The 16,131-nt window shown below is 40.4% G+C and overlaps 1 protein-coding gene across 1 annotated transcript in view; it reads right to left on the reverse strand.

Moving 5' to 3' along the window:
* Positions 1-16,131, reverse strand: part of DHX36 (DEAH-box helicase 36) — a 195,585-nt gene that overhangs the window by 134,672 nt on the left and 44,782 nt on the right. The window contains exons 12-13 of the mRNA XM_053710066.1: positions 12,909-12,996; positions 6,328-6,383 (exon numbers count right to left, since the gene is read on the reverse strand). Coding sequence (XP_053566041.1) covers positions 6,328-6,383; positions 12,909-12,996 — 144 coding nt within the window. The remainder of the gene's footprint in view (positions 1-6,327; positions 6,384-12,908; positions 12,997-16,131) is intronic.

Raw genomic sequence — 16,131 nt, forward strand, 5'->3', positions numbered from 1 at the left:
TGATGAGCCTGTCACATACCTCCCAATATTTCAAAATTTGAAAGAGGGACACCCCCGCACTGTTGTCAGTCTGCCGCGGCACACCTGAGGATCTCTCACGGCACACTAGTGTGCCACGGCACACTGGTTGAAAAACACTGGTGTAAGTAATCGCTATCCTTTCACACCAATAATCGAATAGTACAGACTGGCAGATTCTACTTATTACTAATGAACAAGCCAACATGAAAAGTAAGACTAGGACAAAAGCAATTAGTTGAGACCTTAACATAAGGGTTCAGTCTAAAAATGTCAGGAAAAAAAAATCAGACAAAATCAAGGGGGAAAAAAACCTTACAAAAGGACTGGAGATAATGCAAAGCATTTACATGAAAAACAGTATTAAAGTTAGCGGTTATGGTATTAAATATGACATCAAGGAGATCAGAATACTTTTACATATCAATTTATCAGTCAGTAAAAATGAAGTGAAAGACAAATGAATATACTTATCTTACAATGTAATTTATCAGTATCTTTAAATGGACATCAAACCCAAAATGTTCCTACCCCCAACAATTTTAAGGGGACATACAAGTATGAAAAGAAAATGCACTTATGTGTAAGCATTTTATTGCACTATTGCTTGCATATGTGTTTAACTAGGTGCTAAACCCTTTTGAAATCATTAAAATCAACTCCAGAGCAGCTATTCACTGCGGGGAACTAGCTGACCACATGTGGTGAGCCAATGACAAAAGGCATATGTACATAGCCATCAATCACCAGCTAGCTGCCAGTAATACATTTACCTGAGTATACTCAGGAATAGCAAAGAATATCAACAGAACAAAGTACATTTTATCATAGGGATAAACTCAAGTGTCTCATTAAACTACATACTCTATCTAAACCATCTGAATCTGTGATTTGGTCTTTAATGCCCTTTTAAATATGAGTAGTAACATTTTATTTATTTAATTCTGCCCTCTTTTCCTATAGATTAACTCTGAAAATTCTGGACTGTATCATGCAGGATCCAGAAATCTGACACTGCAGAATTATATACAGTGAATGCTTGATCAGCGCAGGACCCCTTTTATATCCCTCCGTATTTTGCAAAACCTAAATAGGTGAGAAACATTCAAGAGGTCTGCTTTAAAAACATGCATTTTGTATGCAGAAATGTTTTGAGATGCAGTCCTTAAAAAGGGACATTAAGCATTTTTCTTTCACCATTCAGATAGAGCATACAATTTTATACAACTTTCCAAATTACTTCCGTTGTCAAATTTACTTCATTCTCTTGGTATCCTTTGTTGAAATGGCAGCAATGCTCTGCTAGAAGCTAGCTGAACACATCTGGTAAGCCAATGACAAAGGGCATATATGTGCAGCCACCAATCAGCAGCTAGCTCCCAGTAGTGCATTGCTCCTGAGCCTACCTAGGTATGCTTTTAACAACGAATACAAACAGAACAAAACAAATTAGCTATAAGATGTTAATTGAAAAGATGTTTAAAATCACAAGATCTGTCTGAATCATGAAAGAAAAAATGTGGGTTTCATGTCCCTTTTTATACTGGCAATCTATATCTAATTTTATGGTACATTTGGAGCATTAACAAGCACAGGGCAGTTCAATCTACATGGTTCTACAAATTGTCAGTATACCCTTGATGATGACATTGTCGTAATAATAATAAAATAAAAAAAGTAGTTCAATGTCACATCTCAAAGAATAATGTGACATTCACACTTTGTGGCTTGGGTACACTGCTGGAACTAATAATGTAATTTGTCAAAGTATATCTGAGGCCGACACAAACATCTAGACGCCAGGCACACATATGCTTGGAAAAATCTACCCTATTACTCAACTCATTGTAGACTTGATATTTGCTATTTGAACATTAAATTAAAGACAACACACTATTTGTAGGATTTTCTTATCCATTACATTTTTGAAGCAGGAAATTATTATTTGACCTAAGCCAAAATTGTAAAGTATGGATCATAGCAGATGTAAAAAGATTGAACTATTAAAGGAAGATAATAATATAATAAAACACACACATTGTATGCAGTAATAAAAATGTTCTGCTTTTAACCCACAAAGATGTTAAACACATAATCTCCCACACCAGACCTATTGCTGAGCCAGTCCTGATCTCCCACACCAGACCTCCAGACCTATTGCTGAGCCAGTCCTGAAAACAGTACGTCTCCTGAATGGACTTAAAGCAAAAGGGGTTAAACAAAGTAACACATTGCCAGCTACTTCAACAACAAAATCGACTCCATCAGAAATGAAATCAGCTCTCAACATACTACCGGTCTCCAACCCCCTCAAAAGCTCACAATGACCCAAAACTCAAAGAGCCATAAATTTAGCTCTTTTGCCCCTGTTACAGAGGAAGAAGTTTCTGCCCTTATACTATCCTCTCACCTCACTACTTGTCCCCTCGACCCCATCCCCTCACAACTACTCCCCTCCCTCTCTTCTACCCTTACCCCTATACTCACACACATCTTCAACCTCTCCCTCAGCACTGGTATAGTTTCCACATCTCTTAAACATGCATTAGTCACACTTATCCTCGAAAAACCTTCTCTCGATCCAACCTCCCCATCCAACTACCGCCCTATTTCCCTACTCCCTCTTGCCTCAAAGCTTCTTGAAACGCTAGTATATGCACATCTATCTTATTTCCTTACATTAAACTCTCTCCTTGATCCACTGCAATCTGGATTTCGCCTCCTTCACTCAACAGAGAGAGCAATTTTTAAGGTTACCAACGACCTACTTACAGCAAAATCCAAATGCCACTTCTCTCTACTTATCCTCCTTGATCTGTCTGCAGCCTTTGATACTGTCGACCACCCTCTTTTGCCCCATACCCTCCAATCCTTCGGCATCTGCAACACAGCTCTCACTTGGTTCTCTTCTTATCTGTCTAACCGTACCTTTAGTGTAGCCTTCTCTGGGGCATCCTCTGCCATTACCCCAACCTCACATGCCCGATGTCTTTGGGTCACACTTGACTCAGATCTTTCTTTCACTCCTCACATTTAGTCCTTGGCTAAAGCCTGCTGCTTCCACATTAAAAACATCGCTAAAATCAGACATTTCCTTATACAAGACACAGCTAAGATTTGAATCCACTCTCTCATCCTTTCCCGCCTCGACTACTGCAACTCTATCCTCTCTGGTCTCTCTAGCTGCCGCATAGCTTCTTTACAATACATAACGAATGACTCTGCCAGGCTCATCTTCCTTACATGTCGCTCTTCATCTGCCGCACATCTCTGCCAATCCCTTCCCTGGCTTCTTCTTGCCTCCAGGATTAAACACAAAATTTTTACTCTGGCATACAAAGCCCTCAACGGCACTGTTCCCCCCTACATATCAGACCTTGTCTCCAGATACTCTGCCTCCCGACCCCTTCACTCCGCTCATGATCTCCTAACTCTCCTCCTCTGTTGTTACCTCCACACATACCCGTTTACAAGATTTTTCCAGACTGGCTCCCATTTTATGGAACTCTCTGCCTCGCTCCACAAGACTCCCCCCTAGTTTTAAAAGCTTCAAGTGCTCCCTGAAGACTCTACTATTCAGGGACGCATACAACTTACACTAACCTTCCTATCTCCACTGATATCCCCTTAAACCCCATAGCATGTAAGCCTAGGAGCCCAGCTGTTTGTAGACCATCTTCATAAGAGCCAACTACAACAGTGCAACTCTCGGCAGGACCCTCTACCCATTTGATCCCTGTAATTGTTTTTTATATACCACTTATGTTCATAGCGCTGCGGAACCTGTTAGAGCTCTACAATTACCTGATAATAAATACAATAATAACTGTCCATTTAAATATGTAGCAGCAAGCTTGCTTGTGTGAACCTGCTCCATATAGCCAGAAAAGCATGCATATTCGGCTTAATAAATCTACCCTTAAAGGGACATGAAACCCAAAAATTTTCTTTCATGATTTAGGTAGAACATAAGATTTTTAAAAAAACTTTCCAGTTTACTTCTATTATCAAATTTGCTTCATTCTCTTGGTATAATTTGTTGAAGAAGCAGCAATGCACTACTGGTTTCTAACTAAACACATGGGTGAGCAAATGATAATCGGTATATGAGTACAGCCACCAATCAGCAGCTTGAACCTAGGTTCTTTGCAGCTGCTGAGCTTACCTGGATAAACCTTTCAGCAAAGGATAACAAGAGAAGGAAGCAAATTAAATAATATAAATAAATTGGAAAGTTGTTAAACATAAATTATGCTTACCAGACAATTTCCTTGGCTTCTGTATGGGAAGAGTCCACAGTTGCATTCCTTACTTGTGGGAAATACTGAACCTGGCCACTAGTAGGAGGCAAAGACACCCCAGCCAAAGGCTTAAATACCTTTCCCACTTTCTCATAACCCCAGTCATTCTGCTGAGGGAACAAAGAACAGTAGGAGAAATATCAGGGTGAAAAAGGTGCCAGAAGAATAAAGTTAAATTTAGGGCCGCCCATCGGAGAACACGGGTGGGAGCATAATTTATGTTTTCCTTCTTAATATGGGAGTCCACAGCTGCATTACTTACTTGTGGGAAACATATACCCAAGCTCTAGAGTACACGGAACGCTAACGGGAGGGAAAAAAGAAAGGCGGACCGTAATCTGAGGGCACCACAGCCTGCAAAACCTTTCTCCCGAAGGCTGCTTTAGCAGAAGCAAAAACATCAAACTTGTAAAATTTGGAAAAAGTATGTAAGGAGGACCAGCTAGCCATCTTACAAAACTGATCCATAGAGGCCTCATTTTTGACGGCCCAAGAGGAAACCACTGCTCTCGTAGAATGAGCCGTAATCCTCAGAGGAGGCTTACGTCCCGCTGTCTCTATGCTAAACGGAAGACACTCCTCAGCCAAAAAGATAAGGAAGTCAAAGAGGCCCTATGACCCCTACGCTTCCCGGAAAAGATAACAGAGAAAGAAGTTTGTCTAAATTCCTTTGTGGCCTGAAGATAGAACTTCAAGGCACAAAATTAAGTTGTAAACGTTCCTTCGACGAAGAAGGAGTAGGACACAAGAAAGGAACCACAATCTCGTGATTGATGTTGCGAATTGACACAACCTTAGGAAGAAAACCTAACTTGGAAAGCATGCAGCATGGAAAGCCAGATAAGGAGGGACGCATTGCAAGGCAGCAATCACAGATACTCTGCGTGCAGAAGCAATAGCCAGTAGAAAAGGAACCTTCCAAGAAAACAATTTAATGTCTACTTAATGCATAGGCTCCAACGGAGCTCATTGCAAAACTTTAAGAACAAGATTTAAACTCCAAGGAGGAGCATTAGATCTAAACACAGGTCTGAACCTCTTGTGCAGTAACCCAGACAGGGCTGAAATCTGTCCCTTCAGGGGACTTGCAGAAAAGCCCTTCTCCAGTTCATCCTGGAGAACAGAATAAGTAGGTCCCCCACACCTTATGATAGATGCGACGAGCAACCAGCTTACGAGCTTGAATGAGAGTAAAAATAACTCTCTCAGAAAACACTCTCTTGGCTAGGACTAAGCGTTCAATCTCCACGCAGTCAGCCTCAGAGAATCTAGACATTGATGAACAAAAAGACCTTGGTCAGCAGATCCCTGCGACAAGGTAACTTCCACAAAGGAGAAGATGACATCCCCACTAGATCTGCGAACCATATCCTTCTAACACTTCTCTGCCAACCTCCTGTGATGAAAGGCAAAGAATGACTTGGGTTATGAGGAAGTGGGGGAGGTATTTAAGCCTTTGGATGGGGTGTCTTTGCCTCCTCCTGGTGGCCAGGTTGAGTAATTCCCACAAGTAAGGAATGCAGCTGTGGACTCTTCCCACATTAAGAAGGAAATTTTATTATCTGTCAAAATCATGAATGTCTAATTATGACTTTACTGTCCCTTTAATACTCCAGTGACTGCAGGATCCACAGTGGCATACAAATCGTATCTTGTACACAGCAAGAGCATTTTATTCTTTGTATATTAAAGTGCCTTCGAGTCATGTATACACTGATTTTTGTTGTTGTATTTTGGCTCTCTGTACTAACGTGGAGTTTGAATGTAAGGCGCATATCTAGATGTGCTCTTTTTCACTGTATAAACGTGTGTTGCAAAAATGCTTCTATTTAAAACTGAAAAACGTACTTTAAATTTTTATCCGACTGTCAACCTTTTCTGTGATAAGGAGTCATAAAATACTATCGAAAGCATAATGAGGGTAGTTCTAGCATGCCACTGACATGTCACCTTGATGGTGCAAATGAATGAAAAATCAGATAAAAGGTATTTATATATAAATTCATACCTGGGTCTGGTTTACAGTTGGCATCAACGAATGTAAAGGAATAATTATAAACCTATCTGAAAATGAAGAATATGTAATGTCAAATTTAGATTTATTTGGATACAAAAAGATAGATATTAATAAATATGAAGCATAGTAATGTAATACATCTTGGAAAATTGTGATTTCCCCCATCCTCAAAAGGACTGGAGGCCTTGAGTGCATGCTGCAGGTATTCTTAGAATATCTGTGCATAAGACAATGCTACAGTCTCAATTTCACCTTAAAGTAGCCTCTGAATGGCCACTGCAAATTAGGCAAGGGGCATGAATTCTTGGACAGCCCTACAATATTAACACTTTGAAGATTTCACTAACAAAATTAGTCTTTTAAATTCTTCTAAAAGTTATTTTGTGTACAGATTTTTGTTTTTGCAGTACAATGCTAAATTACTGGTTTGAATCATGCATGCATCAACAAACTGACTTTCATGCATCTTTGATTGTCTATGACAACCCATACTCTAAGTATATGAGAATGGCTGCCAAAACGGTATATGTTATGGAAAACTATGTGTGTAACACAATCACAATATAAAAACTTATTAAAAAGAAAACAATCTTGCACTTTTTTTAAATATAAAAAATAAATAAAAACATAATTTATGCTTACCTGATAAATTTATTTCTCTTGTGGTGTATCCAGTCGACGGATCATCCATTACTTGTGGGATATTCTCCTTCCCAACAGGAAGCTGCAAGAGGATCACCCACAGCAGAGCTGTTATATAGCTCCTCCCCTAACTGCCACTACCAGTCATTCGACCGAAGACAAGCAAGAGAAAGGAGAAACTATAGGGTGCAGTGGTGACTGTAGTTTAAAAATAAAAAACACCTGCCTTAAAATGACAGGGCGGGCCGTGGACTGGATACACCACAAGAGAAATAAATTTATCAGGTAAGCATAAATTATGTTTTCTCTTGTAAGGTGTATCCAGTCCACGGATCATCCATTACTTGTGGGATACCAATACCAAAGCTATAGGACACGGATGAAGGGAGGGACAAGGCAGGCGCTTAAACGGAAGGCACCACTGCCTGCAAGACCTTTCTCCCAAAAATAGCCTCCGAAGAAGCAAAAGTATCAAATTTATAGAACTTTGAAAAAGTATGAAGCGAAGACCAAGTCGCCGCCTTACAAATCTGTTCAACAGAAGCCTCATTTTTAAAAGCCCATGTGGAAGCTACCACTCTAGTAGAATGAGCTGTAATCCTTTCAGGAGGCTGCTGGCCAGCAGTCTCATAAGCTAAGCGTATTATACTCCTTAGCCAAAAAGAAAGAGAGGTTGCCGAAGCCTTTTGTCCAGAGTAGACAACAAACAATGCAGATGTTTGACGAATATCTTTAGTAGCTTGTAAATAAAATTTTAAAGCACGAACCACATCAAGATTGTGTAAAAGACGTTCCTTCTTTGAAGAAGGATTAGGACACAGTGACGGTACAACAATCTCCTGATTGATATTTTTATTAGATACCACCTTAGGTAAAAAAACAGGTTTGGTACGTAACACTGCCTTATCTGCATGAAAAATGAGATAAGGGGAATCACATTGTAAAGCAGATAACTCTGAAACTCTTCGAGCCGAGGAGATAGCTACTAAAAACAGAACCTTCCAAGATAAGAGCTTAATATCTATGGAATGCAAAGGTTCAAACGGAACCCCTTGAAGAACCTTAAGAACTAAATTTAAACTCCAAGGCGGAGCAACAGGTTTAAACACAGGCTTGATTCTGACTAAAGCCTGACAAAACGCCTGCACGTCTGGAACCTCAGCCAGACATTTGTGCAAAAGAATAGACAGAGCAGAAATCTGTCCTTTTAAGGAACTAGCTGACAAACCCTTCTCCAATCCTTCTTGGAGAAAAGATAATATCCTAGGAATCCTGACTTTACTCCATGAGTAACCCTTGGATTCACACCAATGAAGATATTTACACCATATCTTAGATTTTCCTGGTGACAGGCTTTCGCGCCTGTATTAAGGTATCAATGACCGACTCGGAGAAACCACGCTTTGATAAAATCAAGCATCCAATCTCCAAGCAGTCAGCCGCAGAGAAATTAGATTTGGATGGTTGAAAGGACCCTGAAGTAGAAGGTCCTGCCTCAGAGGCAGAGTCCATGGTGGAAAGGATGACATGTCCACCAGATCTGCATACCAAGTCCTGCGTGGCCACGCAGGTGCTATCAAAATTACCGATGCTCTCTCCTGTTTGATCTTGGCAATCAGACGAGGGAGCAGAGGAAACGGTGGAAACACATAAGCCAGGATGAAGGACCAAGGCGCTGCTAGAGCATCTATCAGCGCTGCCTTGGGATCCCTGGACCTGTATCCGTAACAAAAAAACTTGGCGTTCTGGCGAGACGCCATGAGATCCAGTTCTGGTTTGCCCCAACGTTGAATCAACTGTGCAAACACCTCCGGATGGAGCTCCCACTCCCCCAGATGAAAAGTCTGACGACTTAGAAAATCTGCCTCCCAGTTCTCTATTCCTGGGATATGGATAGCTGATAGATGGCAAGAGTGAATCTCTGCCAATTGAATTATCTTTGAAACCTGAAGAGCATTGAATATCGCTCTTAGTTCCAGAATGTTTATTGGAAGGAGTGCCTCCTCCTGAGTCCACGACCCCTGAGCCTTCAGAGAGTTCCAGACTGCACCCCAGCCCAAAAGGCTGGCATCTGTTGTTACTATTGTCCAATCTGGCCTGCGGAAGGTCATACCTTTGGACAGATGGACCCAAGATAGCCACCAGAGAAGAGAATCCCTGGTCTCTTGATCCAGATTTAGTAGAGGGGACAAATCTGTGTAATCCCCATTCCACTGACTGAGCATGCAGAGTTGCAGCGGTCTGAGATGTAGGCGGGCAAACGGAACTATGTCCATTGCCGCTATCATTAAGCCGATTACTTCCATACACTGAGCCACCGAAGGGTGAGAAGTATAATAAAGAACACGGCAGGAATTTAGAAGTTTTGACAACCTGTCCTCTGTCAGGTAAATCCTCATTTCTACAGAACCTATCAGAGTTCCCAGGAAGGAAACTCTTGTGAGAGGGGATAGAGAACTCTTCTTTTCGTTCACTTTCCACCCATGAGACCTCAGGAATGCCAGAACAATGTCCGTATGGGACTTGGCAATTTGGAAATTCGACGCCTGTATCAGAATGTCATCTAAGTAAGGGGCTACTGCTATGCCCCGCGGCCTTAGGACCGCCAGAAGTGATCCCAGAACCTTTGTAAAGATTCTTGGTGCCGTATCTAACCCAAAGGGAAGAGCCACAAACTGGTAATGCCTGTCTAGGAGGGCGAACCTGAGAAACCGATGATGATCTTTGTGTATCGGAATGTGAAGATAAGCAATCTTTAAGTCAACGGTAGTCATGTATTGACCCTCCTGGATCATAGGTAGGATGGTTCGAATAGTCTCCATCTTGAAAGATGGGACCCTGAGAAATTTGTTTAGGATCTTGAGATCTAAGATTGGTCTGAAGGTTCCCTCTTTCTTGGGAACCACAAAGAGATTTGAATAGAAGCCTTGCCCCTGTTCCTCCTTTGGAACTGGGTGGATCACTCCCATAACTAGGAGGTCTTGAACACAATGTAAGAATGCCTCTCTCTTTATCTGGTCTGCAGATAATTGTGAGATGTGAAATCTTCCTTTTGGGGAAGAAGCTTTGAAGTCCAGAAGATATCCCTGGGACACAATTTCCCAGGGATCCTAGACATCTCTTGCCCAAGCCTGGGCGAAGAGAGAAAGTCTGCCCCCTACTAGATCCATTACCGGATCGGGGGCTGATCTTTCATGCTGTCTTAGAGGCAGCAGCAGGCTTCTTGGCCTGCTTACCTTTGTTCCAGGCCTGGTTAGGTCTCCAGACCGGCTTGGACTGGGCAAAATTTCCCTCTTGTTTTGCATTAGAGGGAGTTGATGCCGCGCTTGTCTTAAAGTTTCGAAAGGCACGAAAATTAGTTTGTTTGGTCCTTAATTTATTAGACCTATCCTGAGGAAGGGCATGACCTTTTCCTCAAGTAATATCAGAAATGATCTCCTTCAGTCCAGGCCCGAATAGGGTCTGCCCCTTGAAGGGAATGTTGAGAAGCTTAGACTTTGAAGTAACGTCAGCTGACCAGGATTTAAGCCATAGCGTCCTACGCGCCTGTATAGCAAAACCTGAGTTCTTAGCCGTTAGTTTGGTTAAATGAACAACGGCGTCAGAAACAAATGAATTGGCTAGCTTAAGCGCTTTAAGCTTGTCAAGTATATCATCCAATGGAGTTTCTACCTGTAAAGCCTCTTCCAGAGACTAAAACCAGAAGGCCGCAGCAGCAGTGACCGGGGCAATGCATGCAAGAGGCTGGAGAATAAAACCTTGTTGAATAAACATTTTCTTAAGGTAACCCTCTAACTTTTTATCCATTGGATCTAGGAAAGCACAACTGTCCTCGACGGGAATAGTTGTACACTTAGCTAGGGTAGAAACTGCTCCCTCCACCTTAGGGACCGTTTGCCATAAGTCCCGTGTAGCGGCATCTATTGGAAACATTTTCTTAAAAATAGGAGGGGGAGAGAACGGTACACCTGGTCTATCCCATTCCTTAGTAATAATTTCTGAAAACCTTTTAGGTATTGGAAAAACATCAGTGTAAACAGGCACTGCATAGTATTTATCCAATCTACACAATTTCTCTGGCACTATAATGGTGTCACAGTCATCCAGAGTAGCTAAAACCTCCCTGAGCAACACGCGGAGGTGTTCAAGCTTAAATTTAAATGTAGACATATCAGAATCAGGTTGAAGCATCTTCCCTGAGTCAGAAAAATCACCCACAGAGAGAAGCTCTCCTGCCTCAGCTTCTGCATATTGTGAGGGGATATCAGACATAGCTACTAAAGCGTCAGAAAGCTCTGTATTTTTTCTAGTCCCAGAGCTGTCTCGCTTTCCTTGTAACCCTAGTAGTTTGGACAATACCGCTGTAAGGGTATGATCCATAACTGCCGCCATGTCTTGTAAAGTAAACGCCATGGGCGCGCTAGATGTACTTGGCGCAACTTGAGCGGGAGTCCCTTGAGCGGGAGTCAAGGGTTCTGACACGTGGGGCGAGTTAGTCGGCATAACTTCCCCCTTGTCAATTTCCTCTGGTGATAAATCTTTTAAAGACAGAATATGATCTTTATAACTTAAAGTAAAATCAGTACATTTGATACACATTCTAAGAGGGGGTTCCACAATGGCTTCTAAACATAATGAACAAGGAGTTTCCTCTATGTCAGACATGTTTAAACAGACTAGCAATGAGACCAGCAAGCTTGGAAAACACTTTGATAAATGTAAACAAGCAAAAAATAAAAACGGTACTGTGCCTTTAAGAGAAACAAATTTTGTCAGAAATTGAAAAACAGTGATAAAAAGCAGTAAATCTTACGAAATTTTTACAGTGTATATAATAGACTAACAGAGCATTGCACCCACTTGCAAATGGATGATTAACCCCTTAGTTTCAAAACCGGATCAAAAAAACGATAAACATTTTTTAACAGTCACAACAAACTGCCACAGCTCTGCTGTGGCCCTACCTGCCCATACAACGACTTTTGAAGGCACAAAAACCCTTTGTAGAGGTCCTAAGTGTTCAGGGGACTCCTTCAGGGAAGCTGGAAGTCTCAAGCTGCAAAAACTACTGCACGATTTAGGCCTGAAATTAGGCCCCTCCCAACCTGTACTCACAGTGAGAGGGCCATAAAAAACTATCCCTAGGCAAAATCTAGCCCGCCATGTGGAAAAAACTGGGCCCCAATAAAGTTTTATCACCAATATGTAGAAAAAAATGTTTAAACACTTCCAGCAAACGTTATCTTATTTTCAGTAATGTGAGAAAGTAATAAGAATATTACCTTTTACAGCAAGCATGATACTAGTCGTTATTAAATCACTGTAATCAGGCTTACCTTACATAAATCCGGTATTAACAGCATTTTCTAGCATATCCATTTCTCTAGAAAAATTTAACCTGCACATACCTCATAGCAGGAGACCCTGCACGCCATTCCCCCAGCTGAAGTTACCTCATCTCATCAGTTATGTGTGAGAAAAGCAATGGATCTTAGTTACAACCTGCTAAGATCATTAAAAACCACAGGCAGACTCTTCTTCAACTTTCTGGCTGAGGCTAAAACAGTACAACTCCGGTACCATTTGAAAATAACAAACTTTTGATTGAAGGTAAACTAAATAAACACCACATCTCTCTAGCTACTTCCTTTTTTGTCGAGAGCTGCAAGAGAATGACTGGTAGTGGCAGTCAGGGGAGGAGCTATATAGACAGCTCTGCTGTGGGTGATCCTCTTGCAGCTTCCTGTTGGGAAGGAGAATATCCCACAAGTAATGGATGATCCGTGGACTGGATACACCTTACAAGAGAAATTTGCTCTGAAGCTACAAAATGAAAAAATATGTGTGATATGGATTATGATTTAAAGTGCAGTATCAGTGGTTATCAGCATCCCACTCTACTATAAACAGAATTTAAACAATAAAAGTACCTGATTTGAACATGACCTGTGACATCAACAACTCGTGCAGATTGCTAATATTGTCCCAACCTGGCAGAAATACCAAGATTGCACCATCCTGTAAAGGAATAAGAATGAGCAAAAGGTTCAGCTTACTGCAAAATAAATATTTGTTTCTATATTGAATTACTCTCTTTCTACAACTACATTTTTTTTAAATGCACTCTTATTCTTAAACTATTATTTAATTTTAATAATTTGACAACAAAAATAAATATTAAAAAAAAAAAAAAAAAAAAAGACTAACATTTGTACATAGTAATGAATACTACCTAGAGTTATAATAAAGGGGCATGAAACCCAAATGTTTTATTTCATCATTCAGAAAGAGCATACCATTCTAAACAACTTTCCAATTTACTTCATACTCTTGGTATCCTTTGTCAAAAGCATAACTAGGTAGTCTCAGGAGCTGTAAGATTATTGCTGATTGGTGACTGCACATATATGCCTTATGTCATTGGCTTACCAATGTGTTCAGCTAGCATCCAGTAGTCCATTGCTGCTCATTCAAAGGATACCAAGAGAATGAAGCAAACTGGAAAGTTGTTAACAAATGCATGCTCTATCTGTAAAGTTTACATTTGTGAAATGTATCATTTAAATACAAAAGGGCACTGCACATACAACAGGTTAGGTTTCAGAACAACTTCTTAAAAAAAAAAAAAAAAAAAGTAAGTGTAAAGCCAAACATAGCGCTTTTTTCACTTGTGAATAGATATAAAAGCCTAAACATATATTATATCAACAATAGAGCTAAAAAAACATACAAAGGTAAAATAAATATACAATATACACTGCTAACCCTAAAGCATGCTGAACATAAGACAAGCACTGAATAGAAAAACAAACATAATTAAAACCATAAGTGAAATGATGTAAAGTGGAGCTCTGTTTTGTACACAGAAGTAGGCCATTTTTTAAAGATGGAGGGATTGGTAACCTACTGCTAAGTAGGTTGATGTGCTTTGTGCTTACAGATATTGCGTAACAGCACATGGAGTGGAATTTTGTGCATCTGGGTTAATGGGACATTAAACTGCAGTGTACAACTACAGTAAGATGGTTACTACTCACCATACTATTGCATTTCCTCCTGTACCTGCAGCTCTCATAAAAGCTGTTCTCTTATTTTAACTTATAACAGAATCCAGCTGCATTTTATACTGAACGCCGCCATCTTGTAGCTTACGTATTGTTGTGATAGGAACAGAGCGCTTTCACAGATCTGGCTTTTTGACAGCTGTTCCTTGCACTTCAGTTTAACTCACATAATAGAGAGCATATAGAGTTTACATTTTTGCAGTTGTTTGCACACTTTAACAGCTACATAACAAATATAAGCTGGCAGCCCCCAGTGTGAAGATACAGAGCTTTACTAACTGATAATTGTATGTGCTTAAAATAAGAGAATTACTTTAAAGACAGCTGCTGGTACAGGAGGAAGAACAATAGCATAGAGTAGTAACCATCCTACTATAGCTGTACTCAGCAGTTTTTTGTCCCTTTAATTGCGTAGGAACATAAAGTAGTAGAGTACATCTGGGTCTGTGCTAAAGCTGAACTAAGCGCAAGAGTCAGAAAGGCCATGGGCCTTAAACACACAGACAGAAGCAGAATAAACAAGCTATCAAGACAAGAAAACTGCCAGACCGAGACATCAAGGAACAGAGAGGCACAAGGCCAGTGGACGGAATGACCAAGTCAAGGTAACAAGATTAGGTGCAATGGTAGAAATAATGAAACCCAAAGACAGTTACACACCAAGTGTCTCTCTTTCTCAAAGCAATTGTTAGACTATGAATACACGAAAAGGGATGAAGAAAAGTCCCTTAAAGTGATTGTCAATCCTAGAATTTGTGAAATAGGACCTAATATAGGATTCATATGCATGTAGCAAACAAATATATGCAAACGTGTGTTTGTATTCAATGCATAGTATTTTACAAAGCTTGCTTAAAGACAAGAATAGTACATAGAAAAACATTACATAATGTACATAAGGAGTCATATATGCTGTAGTGTTCTCCACAGATTTTGCAAGGCGGGTGGCGGCAGTGTAATACTTTGCAATATTATACAATTTTCTGTTATTTAAAGATGTTACTTAAGAAATACAAAACACAAATTAATTGCATAATTTAACAAATTTATTTCATGACAATTTGTGCAAAAAACAATTGTATTTTAATTTTCCCCAATATTGGCTTAAATTTAAGCAGAGTGGTCAGTAAAATCAGCTGGGTGCTGTGCCCATTGGAAGGCCCTGGGGAGAACATCATATGAATTTTGTGCAAAGTCTAAAGATGCTGAATACAACGTAATAAAGAATGGAGCTTTGTTAGATGACTGTTTAGTCAGTTTCAAACGCCACAAGCTATCCAAATTGGTAATGCACAACATGCTATTTTTCCCCTGAAGATTTTTTTGGATTCCTGGTCAATTTCTCTCTAAATAGGTTTTCGAGTCTGTGTCATTTTCAGCACTCATCTGCTGAAAATCTTGCTCACAAGCCCCTGTAGCAAGGAAGTGAAAACTATTCTCGAGTTATTCCTCATATGAAAAGGTTGGTCACTCCTGGTCTCTGCTACACTAGGGCCTTTGTGTACACCAATGTAGATCTTTGTAGGAGCATGGTATAACCTTATACAACCTACTCAAGTTTAGACCTGAGGGCGTTGATAAAGAATGACTATACAATAAAATATCTTCTTTTTCTTCAGGTACCAGAATGAGATCACACATATAATTGTAAAACTACATATGATGCCCAATGCACAGTGGTTAAATATACAGAAGTCAATGTGTGCTGTGTTTTTTTCCTACTACAAAAGACTGGTGCATAATTACTGTGAGAGAAAGTGAAGAGGAAAGAAAACTAGTGTCAAAGACAAAACACCTAAGCAGTTTCACTCAGCCATAGTAAATAATGTAAATATGTAGTCACTTGACGTCCGGTGGGCGGCTCTTGAAGATGGATGCAAGCTTGTGTTGCTCCGGAGAAAACATTTCTTAATCTCCATCACATCATCTTTCTTTTATGCCATCCGCATCACCCTTGACAGAGAAGCTGTCCGGGAATTACCAGCGGATAGAAGGAATCCACTCTCTTCTTCCCCGGAGATCACTTTACTTAACAGTAACCCACGTGGGATTTTGTACAGACTGACTCTCGGCCTAGAGCAATGGTGGC

This window comes from Bombina bombina, chromosome 4 (assembly GCF_027579735.1).
Source record: "Bombina bombina isolate aBomBom1 chromosome 4, aBomBom1.pri, whole genome shotgun sequence".
Classification (NCBI taxonomy): domain Eukaryota; kingdom Metazoa; phylum Chordata; class Amphibia; order Anura; family Bombinatoridae; genus Bombina; species Bombina bombina.